The sequence below is a fragment of the Pleuronectes platessa genome, chromosome 10 (assembly GCF_947347685.1).
Source record: "Pleuronectes platessa chromosome 10, fPlePla1.1, whole genome shotgun sequence".
NCBI classification, from domain to species: domain Eukaryota; kingdom Metazoa; phylum Chordata; class Actinopteri; order Pleuronectiformes; family Pleuronectidae; genus Pleuronectes; species Pleuronectes platessa.
The window spans coordinates 16,055,416-16,069,846 of record NC_070635.1 but is presented as its reverse complement, the minus strand read 5'-3'; the positions used below and the strand labels follow the sequence as shown (position 1 = coordinate 16,069,846).

Below are 14,431 nucleotides of genomic sequence, written 5' to 3'. Positions count from 1 at the left end.
ACAGAAGAAACGACTAATAACCTGACTCATGAGGTCTGCTTTACTTCTGTGCATGTTTCATCCAAACAGAACTGATGTCGGTAAGCTTGCTCAACTGTGAACTGCAGTCTGTTTTGTCACCATGAAAAGGGAAATGGGAAAAACCAATTAAAACAAACATCAAATCAAAAACAAAACGACAGTACACAAAAAGGAAAAAATGACCCATTTGAAAACATATAACAGACCATTTGCCTTCCATCTTACTTACCAGGCCACAACATATCTGAAAACCGTTCATATCAGTCGATATTGACAATTATCTCAATAAATGTCACATTATTATTTCTTTAAGTTAAAAGAGATCATTTTGCTGCTAAGTGAAGGTTGTGCCTTTAAACTCTTTTTTATGAGCAGAGGATCATAAACACTTGATAAACAGCTAAACATTTTACAAATGTGAGGAACATTATTTATGTTATATACCGGCTTGATGTGTTTGCACAATGCATAAGCCTTATATCAATATAGTGGAAATTTGTTATATTGCTATTGATAAAAAATTACATCATAACAATCATTGATGCTGTTTTATTGCCCAGGCCTAAGTGCAATTTTGTTGATGTATTAGGCAGCCCTGGCCCTCGCGTGGTTCTCCTACAGCCCTAGGCTCACTCAGGCCAACATATCATCACACCTGAATTCAGCTACACCCTTTACAAACCCTCTCTCTATGTATTTGTTCCCCCCCCCCCCCCCCCCTTTTCAGTGTGTGCCACTGTGTCGTGCTCTCTCTATAACGTAATATAATCGTTGTGTCTGCATAGACCCCAAAATGTAGGCCAATGCCCCGCAGAACTGACGGATTAAATGCCAATCCCTAAATTGTAACGAAACTAGCCCCAGGCAGCAAGCTGTGTCTGAGTTTTTGTGTGCGTGTGTGTGTGTAACTGCCTTTAGTAAACATCTCTAAAAGGTCACTGCAGATTTCAGATTGTTTATACTGTACCATGCTGTCATGTCCTGATGAAAAGGAAACACTTGTGGCCTTAATGTCAGTCACTCTCCCTGTGTCAGTTCATTTAAAACTACATGTTGTGGGGCCAAGTAGCTCCTCGCATTATAAGTAATGTAAAAAGGAAACACTTCAGACCACACAGCAATGTCAGACTTTTGACTGATTCCTACAAGAAGAAACCAGACAAATGAGCAGTGTTTATGGTTTTCTGAGGCCAATCTCCAATCTTTAATTAATGGAGCAGATCAGGTTTTTCCATTTTTTAATTATATAATCTGACAGTTTGCATCCTTAGCATTCTCCCTCTCTCTCGCTCCGGGTTTGGAGCTCTGGTGTGCTTTCTGTCACAGGGTGAAAAATGAGGGCTGTGGGATCACATATGCAAATTTGGTTTCAGGGTGGATTTCCCCTTTAATGATTTTATTTGCCAAACATGACCTTTGCCTCTTGTAAATATGTGGCCGGAAATCAATGACATAAAATCACTTGCCCTGCAGATGCTGGGTTAGGCTGCAACACTTTTCACCACCTGTAACTCCAGTGTAAATGTATGATATGCCATAAGAACATGTGGGTCTCTATGTTTACATTTTATGTTTTAAGTTGTATTAAAGATGTTAAGATCGATCCTACTGTTAATCAAATATATTTGTAAAGATATTTGGGGGAATTCACCCGTATAAACAGGATAGTTAAAGTGATAAACAGAGCATGGGCATACGCTAGCTCACCTAGTGCAGAACCCACGGATCATTTCCTACGGCAAAAAAATATGCCAAACTGAAACCAAGTAGGCATGTGATGACCTCCAGCTTTAGTAATAATATGATGTCTCTCAGCAAGAATTCCTAAACAGAAGACAGTGCATTAGAGAACCAACCATTCTAAAAGGAAAATGATGTCTTTACAAAAATAATGTATCCATGACATTTAAAAGGCCATTAAAATAAAGAATGTTTTTGTGATCTTTCTTGCACATAAAATCAAAATGAAAAGAAACATTTTATGGATGTAAAAGCAGCAATTTACTACAACAAAGATGCTGTGCTCTTCAGATATGATCACAAAAGATATTTTTCTACTTTAGTTTTATCTGGTGATATGATTCGTGAGCTATGACCTGCATGAAATGCAGCAAACTTTCACACTACACTTCCACTTCACTTTTGGCAACATGCGATCTACAATCAGTGGCCTTAAATTTAGAAAGAAACTTCTGCCAAGACAACTCTAAATCGACAATAGACTGTCCTAGAGCCAGCGGGCATAATACATATTCACCATCCAGCCTACAGATCTGTTATAAATACTCAGTATAAGAACAGCACATAACACTTTGGCCCTCTTCCAACGGTTCATTCTGTGTTGTGCGTCCCTATTCAATTAACATTAATGATTTTTCTTTCTTATGGTTGGTTCATGAATATTAAAACAGTATTGAAATGAATGTAAATATAATGTGGGAATTGGTGTATTTTGAAAATAGAAGTACAGAACTCTGAGTTGGCTTCTAATTCGCTAAGCATACATTCCCTTGATCATACAAATAAGAAGAGACAGCCAAGTGTGGAATTTCAACACACACACGCACGAAAAACATAGACCAGTTTAATTACATGCTGTTGAGCAACTGTTTCTGTAATGCATTCCGCGCTCATTGATTTGAGAGGTCCCTGACACTGAATTACGATATAGATTTCAGCATTTTGAACACACGCACACATATACGCACACCCAAATACTAATTTACTTTTTAGCATTCAGAAGCTGCACTATTAGCAGTTTAGGCCACTTACTGAGCTCCTGATGCAGAAGTCTTGATGACCGAGCGAACATCAGGGCAGTGAACGCCATCACTCTAAAAAGAAAGCTGGAAGGAATCCCATCTCCCAAATGTGTCAACTCACCCCTGTGTATTGGGCTTTGTGATGACATTTTATATCCTCATAGAAGTAGTTTAATATCCAGATATTGACATGCATGATAGGATTCTTACATAGATGTTAGTAGTGTTTTGAGTCAAACTTTTCAAACCCAAACCACGTCCATGCAACAGAAGTAGCTCCTCATTTTGTCTTGGTTGCACAGAGCCCATCTGTTCACAATTGCCCTGTTCTGTGTCATGTTCGCTCTCCTCCTTGTTTGTTTGTGTTTCCTTTGTACAAATTTCATGCCTGCATCTGTGTTGTGTGGAAGAAAACACAGCAGCATCCAAATGACGAGAAATAAAGCTGTAAAGAGCTTTGTTTGGTACAACTATAAAGAAGAGAATAGAATGTCAAATGAGACATAATATAAAATGAGAGACGAGTTTCTATCATTACACAAGTTGTATGTAGTTTCTGACCCTCGCTGCTGTATAACTGCGAATTTCCCGAATGTGGGACTAATAAAGGATTATCTATTCTATAGGTTAGCTTTTCTAAACCAACTGGCCTGAGTGTAAATGGTAAATGGACTGTATTAATAGAGAACTTGTATCATCTTCTTGACCAACGCTTTTACAGTTAGAGTCACACATTCACACACTTCCCCTTTATACAGTACACCTATATTTTTAGTTCAGCCATTTGGAGTTCAGCATCCTGCCCAGAGCCACTTTGTCATGGGGACACCAGAAGCGGGGGGGTTCGAACCAGCACCATTCAGGATAGTGGACAACCCGCTCTACCACACAGCCAAAGCCCCTTATTCTACCCTTAACCCTAAACTAAAACTAAGGACAAGCTCTTTCTTTTATTGATCAAATTATTCATATTGAATCACAAACTTCATGTAACATCTGTATTCACTCATTATTCTGAGAGAATATCCTAAAACCCATTCTGGTTTACATTGTGTCAGAAATTGAGTCAGAGATGGAAACTTGTACAGACACATATTAGCAGACGGCTCTTGAGGTAAGTACTACATTATTAACTGAAAAAGCCCAATCCAATAGACAAACAAACAAACTGGACTTTTCCACATGTCCTCAAAAGAGAATCAAAACTATACTCACTAAAGATTTAACTTGCACCGATGCAAAACTCAAATTTGCTTAGTTCTCACATAAACAACATCGGCACATATGCTCAAACAAACACAAAATACTTTCACGTAAGCTGCCTGGGCATCTATCCACCTGACTAACCCCCCCCCCCCCCCCCCCCCACACACACCCACACCCACACACACACACACACACACACACACACACACACACACACGAACACACGAACACACGAACACACACGAACACACACGAACACACACACGAAACTCTTTTCCCACACACTTGGCATGGATGCCAACTAAGCCCCAGTCCTCCAGAAGTAATAAACTGCCTTTTCACTGCGTCTCTCGAAACCATGAGAGAAGACGGCTGAAAGCCCCTGTGCCTCCGTTTCAAACCCCTCAACTCATTTACTAGGACACGGCTGCTTCTGTGCCACGCATTTGTGTGTGTTGCTTGTACATAATGTTGCACACGCCACCGCCATGGGAGATCATTTGTTTTACACACTAATGTACACACACACAAGTAATGTGGGACTGAAGGGCAAACAGGCCTACAAAGGGTTTTTAACATAAACAGGACCTGAGTTAATTATGTGAGGTAAATAGAAAAAAGAAGAGTAAAAACATCCTATAATCACATACACAATTGTAATTTCAGTGAACAGTGTTAAAACAAAAAATAGTAGTAATAAACCACTATAAACCCAAGCCCCACGGGAGGAGATTTAATATTTACTGTCACTCAAGACGGATCTTTCCTTTAACTGCAAATCACAAAAGTGTTTCCTCCCCTTCCTTCCTTGCTGGGATATATTATTAAAAAGAAACTCCAGCATAGAGGGAGGTCTCCTTCAACATTAACTTTAAACTGTGACAAAGCGTAACCGCATTACTAATGATGTCTTTATTACAGACAAGTGTGTACAGAACAGCAAGCACACAGCTTGATATTTTAGCAGCGTAATGTTGTCCAATTACCTCAGATAGTCAAAATTAGAGTCAGAGAGGAGAGACTTGCACAGAAGCATATTAGCAGACGCCTCTTAAGGTTATTACATTATTACCCATGAAACCTGTATCGAACACACAAGCAAACCTCTATCCTGTCTACAGAGAACATCTTGATAGCAGACAGAAAACACAATAAAAGACATTTTACTGATACCATGTAAAATTGGTGAATTTCAAAAGAATTCATCCACCACAGAGTAGCACAGGTGCTCAGCAAATGGAGGTGTGAGAACTCCGTCAGCACCTGCAGGTTCAGCTCTGAACCAACAGAAACTAAAATCAAGACAAAAATAATAATATCTTAAAAAAAAGAATTTGTATCTATTAATCAATTTACACTCTTTATCTGTGTGTGTGTTGCTGGTATCACTCATGTTGTGGGGACCTCAATCACGGTCAGAGTATGAAGACATGTTTTAAGGTTACATTAAAATTGGGTTTAGGTTTAGGTTAAGGGTTGGGATTTGGCAAGTAGTAACTTTGGTTAAGGTTAGAGTAAGTCTGAAGGAAAGCAAGGTAAGTAGATGTAATGTCCTCTGAAATCATGGTGTGTGCGTGTGTGCATGCGTGTGTGCTACCAGTAGGTGAAGGCCTAATGGCTCGAGTATGACTGAGCTTGTGTGCCTGCCTCCGTCTCTCTGGGAAACAATTTAAAATAAAATCCAGTGGGCATTTGGAATCTGTCTGATCCCATACCCCCTCATTTCTGTGTCTCCATCATGCAAGCAGCAAGTGATGAAAAGCGGAAAAAACTTTTTATTCGCTGTGTGTGTGGTGGGGGGGTGGTTTTGTGCACGGCCGCATGCATGTGTGCGTATGCCACCCTGTGAATAGAGCATTAATTGCATTAGCATTACAGCTGGCTGATTTCCAGTCAAAGAAAAACTCAAGCATCAACAAGGAAGACATTTCCTAAGTCCTGAAGTGTGTTATTATTTGGTGCATTTCAATTGAAATAGTCTTTGCATGAAAATTGGCATGACGGAAAGAGTGAAAGAGAAAGTGGCTGAAGCAGAAAGACAGGATGATTGCACCGATCGAGATGGCCAAGTGAAACCGTTCACCCTTAAACTTTGATATTGCCTTATGATAACTTACTCCATTCGGATGATTCAAACATCCAGAATATAAAGTATGACAGATGGTAGATTGCTTCCTTTTGCATTTAGCCACAATGCAAAATGTCTATAAAGACAGCCAATTAAAAAGCCTATAATTTGTCCATTCACACATGTCAGACAAGTGTCCTGCTGCAAAACAAACAAAACTCTTTGCAGAGCTAAGACTGTGAACCTAAAGGTTTTCTCCTCTGTTTTGACAGTGCTTAAAACAGCCCAAGTAATGTCTTCTCCCTACAAACATTTCTCACAGTTGATAAACTCAACTTTGCCCAAAAATACAAAATCCTAAAAAACCCACATTAACAAAATCTTGTTAAGCGTTACCAACAGTCGAAAACCGAAATTTTAAATTTATTATCATAAAAAAAAGGAGCAGATAAAGGCTTTAAAGTGACTAAAACCATTAGTACCAATTAATTAAGCTCTTCTTTATCATACATGAGTCGGGGGGTTTTAAATTATGAATATTAGATATATAAACCGTCAATATATTCATAGTATATTCACTGAAGTAAAGCATGAAGCTACAATAACCATGATTTTTCCATAGAGAATCACCTTGTTACTCAAACTCTTGTTTTCTCTCGCTACCACAAAAACACACGCCTGCCAGGTATGTGCGTATGTGTGTGTGAGCCCCTGATGGAGAGAGATTAATCAAAATGTAAAACAGTTTCTAGCTTAATTTCTCTGTGTTTATGCAAATGTGCGTTCCTCTCTCCTGCTCTGTATTTTGACAGTGAGCGAGATCAGTGGAACAGTGAGTAGGTGGATACTGATGCAAGAGAAAGTTCATTTTGAGAAACAAAAACTGAATGGAAACAGCATAAATGATTAAAAAAAAAGCCACATTGATTTGTGTTTTCCTTGGCTATGCTGGATATGTTGGTGCAGACCAAATTTATTTTGTATTATTATTCATATTATTCTAACCGTCTCATATTTTACATCTTTATTTGATGTAATTAATCCTACATTGAATTTGCAAATAAATTCCGAATGAATATTATATTTTCATACAAAACGACATGGAAACTATTCAGACCTGGTTGTGAACATGATCTCGTAGTTTCACAGTGGAAAGAAAATGTTTTTGTATTTCCTTTAGTTCTTATTCCAGCAGCCAATCAAAGTAGTTGATTTTTCTGCCAAAATATGTTTTAATTATATTTGAATCTGAATTCTATAAAACTAAAACTCTTCTAAAGACTACATAAAATACCAAAAAGATGGCAAAGTGTGTATTCCCATTACTTGATTGAGTTTCTGAAGTGGTCCTCTGCAGGGTTCTTCACAGTGCAGCTGTTCAGCAACCACAGGTCTGCTTCTGCTGGGTCATCTATAGGAAGACAGGAAGTTCATTGATTCTTAAGAAACATAATCCCAACCACAAAGAAAACACACACATATATATATGTAAAAAACTAATCAACATGTAGTCATAACTAATCATATAACACAAGATTCAAAATAACCCAGGACCAAAAAAAAGCAGAAATATTTAATTGGTTTCAGCACAGTGGGTCAATGTGTCACACTGTAATGATCACACACGTTTCACTAATTTTCAACCAGTCACTTCTATTATAAGTAATAAAAAAAAATTGTCCTTCACACAGAATAATCTTTTACAAGCTTTACAGTTTGTAAAGGTCTCTATGAGAATTTGAGCTATAATTTAGAAACCCAGGTATGCCTTTCTCTTCTTTTCCTTGTGCATGTTCTCATCTTGATTTAATTACTTTAACTCCACCTGTGTTCGTCTGTGTCACTTGTTTCACTCTGGCTTCCCTAAAAATGTTGAAGTCAGGTTTCTGAAGGCCAGAAGAAAAGACGAACAGCTTTGATTTGATTTCTAAATGTTTTGTTGGCAATTTGTTTGAAAGGTTGTAAATAGTTTTGCATGTTTCTGTCATGAAGATTTGAAGTTTATTTGTTTGTTTTTTAAAAGCTGCAACTCTGCTTTGCATGGCATCCTCAGATATGTGGATTTATGCTGGCAGCTGAGATGATTGATCAATGCAAATCCATCAGCTTTACTCAAAAGCAGACCTTTTTTATTTTACTTAGTTATTCATCTTAAGACGAATAAAAGATAATTTAAACATGTTTGATGTCACAACTAAACGCCCAACCAACACCCAAATATAAACCAAAGTCTAACTTTCATAGCGAGTCCCCTCTTAAAACAGCCGTTAAACAAACATAGAAAGATATGTACACACGCTCACACACATCTGTGTGTTGCTCCATGCGATGTTAAGCTCAGCTGCTACCCAAGGCGATGGTGGCAGGCTTTGCATGGCACTGCCAGGAGAGCTGTCACACACACAGACACGTATACTCGAGGGGATATGGCACGGCAGGGGTGGGGAGCTAGAAGCTCACTCCTTTACGCTACATTGAATCAGGTATTTCACTTACAATCAGCTTCCCAGCTGCAGTCAAGCAAACACACAAACACACACAGTATTTCCTGCATTAATTAATTTGATACACACGCACAGTATTTTTCACACAGCAGGTCCCAGGATGCAGAGAACGCAAAGATTACCAGCCAGACCACAATTTGCCTTGGGTTAAATCTGCTTTTCAAGCCTTCACTTTTACCAAAACACACACACACACACAGTTGTTTTTAGCTTTAGGTTAACTCTGTATTTTCAGGCACTCTATTCATAGAAATTACGATTTCCTGCATCACAAATGACGCAACCCCATCAACAAAACAAACCCAAGCCCATGATTTGTGTCCTGTCGATGTGACTCACGTTGTTTTAGTGCTTTTCTGAGACATGCAGCTGTACTTTTTTCTTTTATGAGCCATCATTAAGTCTAACTTACAGCCTGAAACAATCATCTAAAACACCCTAAGGCCCAAACTGCTGTGCTGAATCATTAAAACATGAAATGTAACCTTGATGCCCTTAAAGGTTCTTTAAAAAGTATCAAAACATTGTGATTCTAAAGATGTGTATTGAATTTTCTCTTTCAGATTTGGGCTTTTCCTTATCATGCTTATTTAACTATGTTGACAATTAGCATAATACAAGGTTTTTAATTAAACTTACTGACATTTGAAGACACCTTGATAATTATTTCAAAGGTGATTGTGCTGGGACTGCAATAGATCCTTTGTCTTAGCATACATGTGCAACCAAGCAGTGTTAATTTCGTTGAGGAAAACTATAACGAAAAATATTCGTTAACGATCTTTTTTCCATGACGAAGACGAGACGAAGACGAAACGAAAACGAATCTTTGAAAATAAAAACTATGACTAAATCTGTTTTAACTTTCGTTGACGAGACGAGACAAAAATGTTGGTGGTTGACTAAGTCACAATTTTTTTAAACATCGTATTAGGCCGTCATGAAGTATCAGGAGCGGGCGAGTGAGTGTGTGTGTGTGTGTGTGTGTGTGTGTGTGTGTGTGTGTGTGTGTGTGTGTGTGTGTGTGTGTGTGTGTGTGTGTGTGTGTGTGTGTGTGTGTGTGTGTGTGTGTGTGTGTGTGTGTGTGTGTGTGTGTGCGACTGTGCGCTCCCAGATAGCGCATCGGTCCCGAGGCTCCGCCCCCTGCCCCGCTCACTCGCTCAGAGAGACACAGTGAGATCAGAGCTTGTTCACATGGAGCAGCCTCTCAGTGACTCACCGGCTACTTCTTAACTATGGAAACGGTGAAAACACAGAGTTTCTCTGGTCTCAGCTGATCAGAGATCAGCGCCGCAGCTTCTTGATCAGAGCAGAAGCTGCAGTTGATTTGTACCGAGCTTCAGTTTCTGTGTTCGCCTCCAGTCTGACCTGCTCTCCCTTTTTGTTTTCAAAGGTAAAACTAAATATATATTTTTAAGCTATTAGGCTGCAGCTATATGTTTTTATTTATTTGAAAATAGGTTTCTTCTTATTTCATACATTTCCCACAAATATTGGGAGGACCCAAATAGCCTACAAAGTTCTGTGTTTAATTTATTAAGTAGGCCTACACTTGCCTGTGTATTTTCTTCTCTGCATAAGTGTTCAGTGTTTTCCTTTGTTGTAACAGGTACAAATAGCAATAAAATGTCAAGAGTTTTCTTTATTGTCGTTCTATAATTTCGTAAATGCAACAAACTGTAGTTAAGTATGGTATAACTTTATATAAAACTTTATTAGCTTTGTTATCAAACATGTTTTGCGGCTCCAGACAAATTGTATTTTGGGGAAGAGGGGGCAAAATTACTCTTTTGAAAGTAAAGGTGGGCCGACCCCTGCTATAGACTTATGCTGGTAGGAATATCTAATGGACAACCTAAGTACTGCAAGCTAGACTATTATGCAGTTTTAGACACAACACAGGGTCCATGGGCCTGAAAAGGGAAGAAAAGGAGTTTAATGTGGCTACTAAATGTGACTAAAACTAGACTAAAATGTAATTTGTCGACTAAAACTAGACTAAAATGTAATTTGTTTTCGTCGACTAAAACTAGACTAAAACTAAGAAGGATAAAAATGACTAAATGTGACTAAAACTAATATGCATTTTCGTCAAAAGACTAAGACTAAATCAAAAATAGCTGCCAAAATTAACACTGCAACCAAGACATTAATCATTTACCCAGAGTAAAAAGTTATTTGTGATTTATTGTGAGTACTTAAAAGAAATGTTTTACCCTCGTAGTTTGTCCATGGTTCTGTTAAGGGTTTAGTGTAGAGTAAGGGGTCCCAACAAAGATATTTATGAACTAGTGTGTGTGTGTTATAAGGAAATGTAGAGAGAGAGGGAAAGAGAGAGAAAAGAGAGAGAGAGAGAGAGAGAAAAAGAGAGAGAGAATAAGTTCAGCTGGCCATTATGTGTACCTTCATTTGTCTAGGCAACCGACACACACACACTCACAAACACACACATTAACACAGGACTAGTGGGAGTGATCTCAGCTGTTTGGTTGCTGTCGCCTCTGTGTCCTAAGGGAGGATTTCCAGACCGACAATAACAACCTCTCCATCACATTAAAACGCACGCGCACGCACACGCACACGCACACGCACACACACACACTACACACACTACACTAAATAAGATAACTGAAGTAAAAGGCAAAACGGAAGCACACAGGGGTTCAACAGCCTCAGGTGGATTCACTGGGGAAGAATGGTGTGGCAGCTGTCACCCTTAAAAAATGCCTCGTCACCCCTGCCTCCACATCAGGTTTGGACAATCTCATTCAAAATTGTAAATAGTTAGTAATGGGTGGTCAGAAAGTTACAAGAGGGAAACTCTGATGTCCAGACGTAAGTGAATGGGAGATGACAACCCCCGCAGGTGTTATGCCGAGGATGGTGACGGTTTGAACCAACTCATATATATTGAATTTGCATAACAACGGATTATTACTTAGATTTTAATCCTCAGATGGTTTTTATTAATTTATTAATGATATAGTCAGTAAAATGCCATTTCATATATTTTTCAAATGGTTTGTATTTTTACTTTGAAAAGTTCAAACTATAATTGATAATTGAGCAAATCAGTTACAATGCTATTTCAGATACTCCTGGCATAATTTGAGAGAGCATAACCATATGCTGTGCTTGGCCATGACATGAGCTACACAACTAGCTCTTGTTCACATGATTTTGAAATCCTTGTTTTTCATCACTGAAGCAAGCAGCCATGGATTCTGTCCAAATACCCACACTAATGACTCATTTTCAGATTCAAACCTCTAAGGCCCTTTCAGTCCTGGAGGTGACAACGGCAGCAGCTGCTCTTGATCCTGCATCAGTCTTAGCTGATCAGCAGTGTCCAGTAGCAAAGGGTTGACCCAGTCAAAACTATAGAGATCTGGTCCAGTTTCCCCATTGTTAGCCACCGCACACCCCCCCGTCAGTACAATTACTTCTGCCAGGGAACTGAGGCTCAAAGCCTCCACCAGGCAGTGAAATCAACTGAGACAGGAGCTGCTCCATGTCAGAAAAGAACACAAGAAGAATGTATGGACGGCAGAAGCCACTGGCAACTACTGACAACTTTCACCTTGTTAAAACGTGCTACGCTCATCTTTTTACTACACAACTCAAATATCACTGACAGTCCATGACTAAGTGATGTTGTTTTCAAAGAGGTTCAGAGTCAAATGTACTGAAGTGGTAAAGTCTGGACTCTTCTCAGGACGATTATGTTTGTTTTGAATCACTACAATTGTTAAAACAAAAGCAAATAAGGAAATCTGTCACAACAAGGGAGAAGAGTATGTTTGCTTTAACTTGCCCAAGAGAAGGTTATAATGGCTAGAGAGAAAATATTAAAAAGATGACAGTAGATGCATATGAGCTGGGAGGTGACATTTCCCAGCATACAGATTTTGGTGAAAATACTACCGTGACCTAAACTTGAAGGACTTGAAATTATCCTTAAAAGATAACTATTGTGACAGGGAATATGAAACACTTTTTATGAGGGTCTGCCACCTCTTCAATTTCAAAAGATGGTGCTCAGAAATTCCAGGCCCTTCTTGATACCACATTTAAAGCAAACAGCAAGAAAAATCCACAAAGCACTTGCTAAAGCCTGGCAAACGGTAAATCATGCTGTTCCCTAGAGAACATTCCTTTGAGTATGTTCACGTGTATGGTGTAAAATATCACCATGCTGCATTTCATTGCCTACACATGTATGCCTGCAAATCATTCTCAAAATGCACAAAAATGAAAACTGCAAGTCTGTGGGTTTTCTGAAATGTAAAAGTCGACTCCAAAAAAGTCTCATACGGTGACAATTTTAATAAAGATGCTGGTCTGACAACACGATACCAAATCTTCATGCGCAGGTGAATCAGATGCCAGTTGGGAAAGTAGCGACTCACATAGATTGTCCAGTGCCTGCATGAGAAATCCTTCATCTCCACATTTCACCCCACAATTTACTGTCTGGATTAATTCTTATTCCTCCAGAAAATCAGTAAAAGGAAGAAGGCTACAGTCTGTGGGTTGCACTGACAGTGGCTGTCACATTCTCAGTGACAGCTGCTTCTGCTGAGCAAACTTTGTTATTTGGAAATGATCTAGACATAACTTATCGTCCCCGTCACAGATATACGCTGCCATGGTTGTCATTGGCAATATAACAGACTTTGCAGAGCAGTAATAGCAGCTACAGTTAAAAATTTAAACTGGCACATTTCTAAGATGCTCGCCATTCTCAAAAATAGATAACTTTTATGTTAAATCGATATGCTTTATGTTTATCATTGTCCAAGATTTTATTGCATCAAGGATCATTTAATCTTTATAAACTATTTGCATACATTATCCTTTCCAAAACACAGATACAAGGGGACGCACAAACTGGATTCTGGGAACATGGCCAACTATGATATGAAACACAAACAGTGTAAAAACAGATGACTTGTCTGTGCAGACAGATCGTTCACATTTACAACATTCTTCACCGTGTGAGAGTTAAACTCAAGTGAGGAAACCATAACATTTCACAGAACACCGTATCTTGACCGTGTGGAGGAGACTATGTTATTGATTCATTGGTCCCAACATGTGGGTTTTTCAGTGTGGGAAAGCAACTGGAGATACCCTTCAATGACTCAGCACTTTAGAGGCCATAAATTCCATTTACACAATGACAAGGCTGCTATTGGGAAATCTCTGAAATGCCAGATTTGCATATGATTTGCATATGTATAGGGTTGCAGCCAATGGCAGGGGACTTTTTTGTTTAATTTTGCATATCATGGTCATCTGGCAATTATGTGATTGGTAGTGAGGACAGCATGTGCACAGACTGTAGCTTTATCTTCTATCTGATGAAGACAAGGCCCAGAGGGTGAGACAAGCATCCCAGTATGTGTGTGTTTAGACATGCAGTGCAGGTGTGCGTGTGTGTGTGTGTGTATGTGTGTGTGTGTGTATGTGTGTGTGTGTCAAGAGTTGATAGATGTGAAGGCTGTGCGAAGAGGTGACAGAGAACATTCCTACATTCCCCCCCAAAAAAACCGTATAAAACAAACCTAATTGTTTAACTGCAGATGAAATAGAAAACAACACATAAGATGCTTTTAACAGCTCTCCTCACAATTACTGTCTTGGTATTATTTTCAGACAAATTTTCACTGTGTGGATTTTTCATCAAACGGTCAAAAATCGGAAATATGATGAAGGAACTAATATCTATGAGTGTGACGAATTTCGTGCAGATTCATTGAATTTAAGGGGACTGTTGGGCCTTGGGAGAGGAATGTGCTTTATTGAGTGCCTGTCTGGTTGTGGTTGTATAGCGGGACACAGAGAGGTTCACCTCCACATGTCTCATT

At 39.0% G+C, this 14,431-nt stretch overlaps 1 protein-coding gene across 1 annotated transcript in view; it reads right to left on the bottom strand.

Annotated features, from left to right (window-relative positions):
* Positions 1-14,431, bottom strand: part of cdkal1 (CDK5 regulatory subunit associated protein 1-like 1) — a 236,898-nt gene that overhangs the window by 192,399 nt on the left and 30,068 nt on the right. Inside the window, exon 4 of the mRNA XM_053431777.1 lies at positions 7,384-7,468. Coding sequence (XP_053287752.1) covers positions 7,384-7,468 — 85 coding nt within the window. The remainder of the gene's footprint in view (positions 1-7,383; positions 7,469-14,431) is intronic.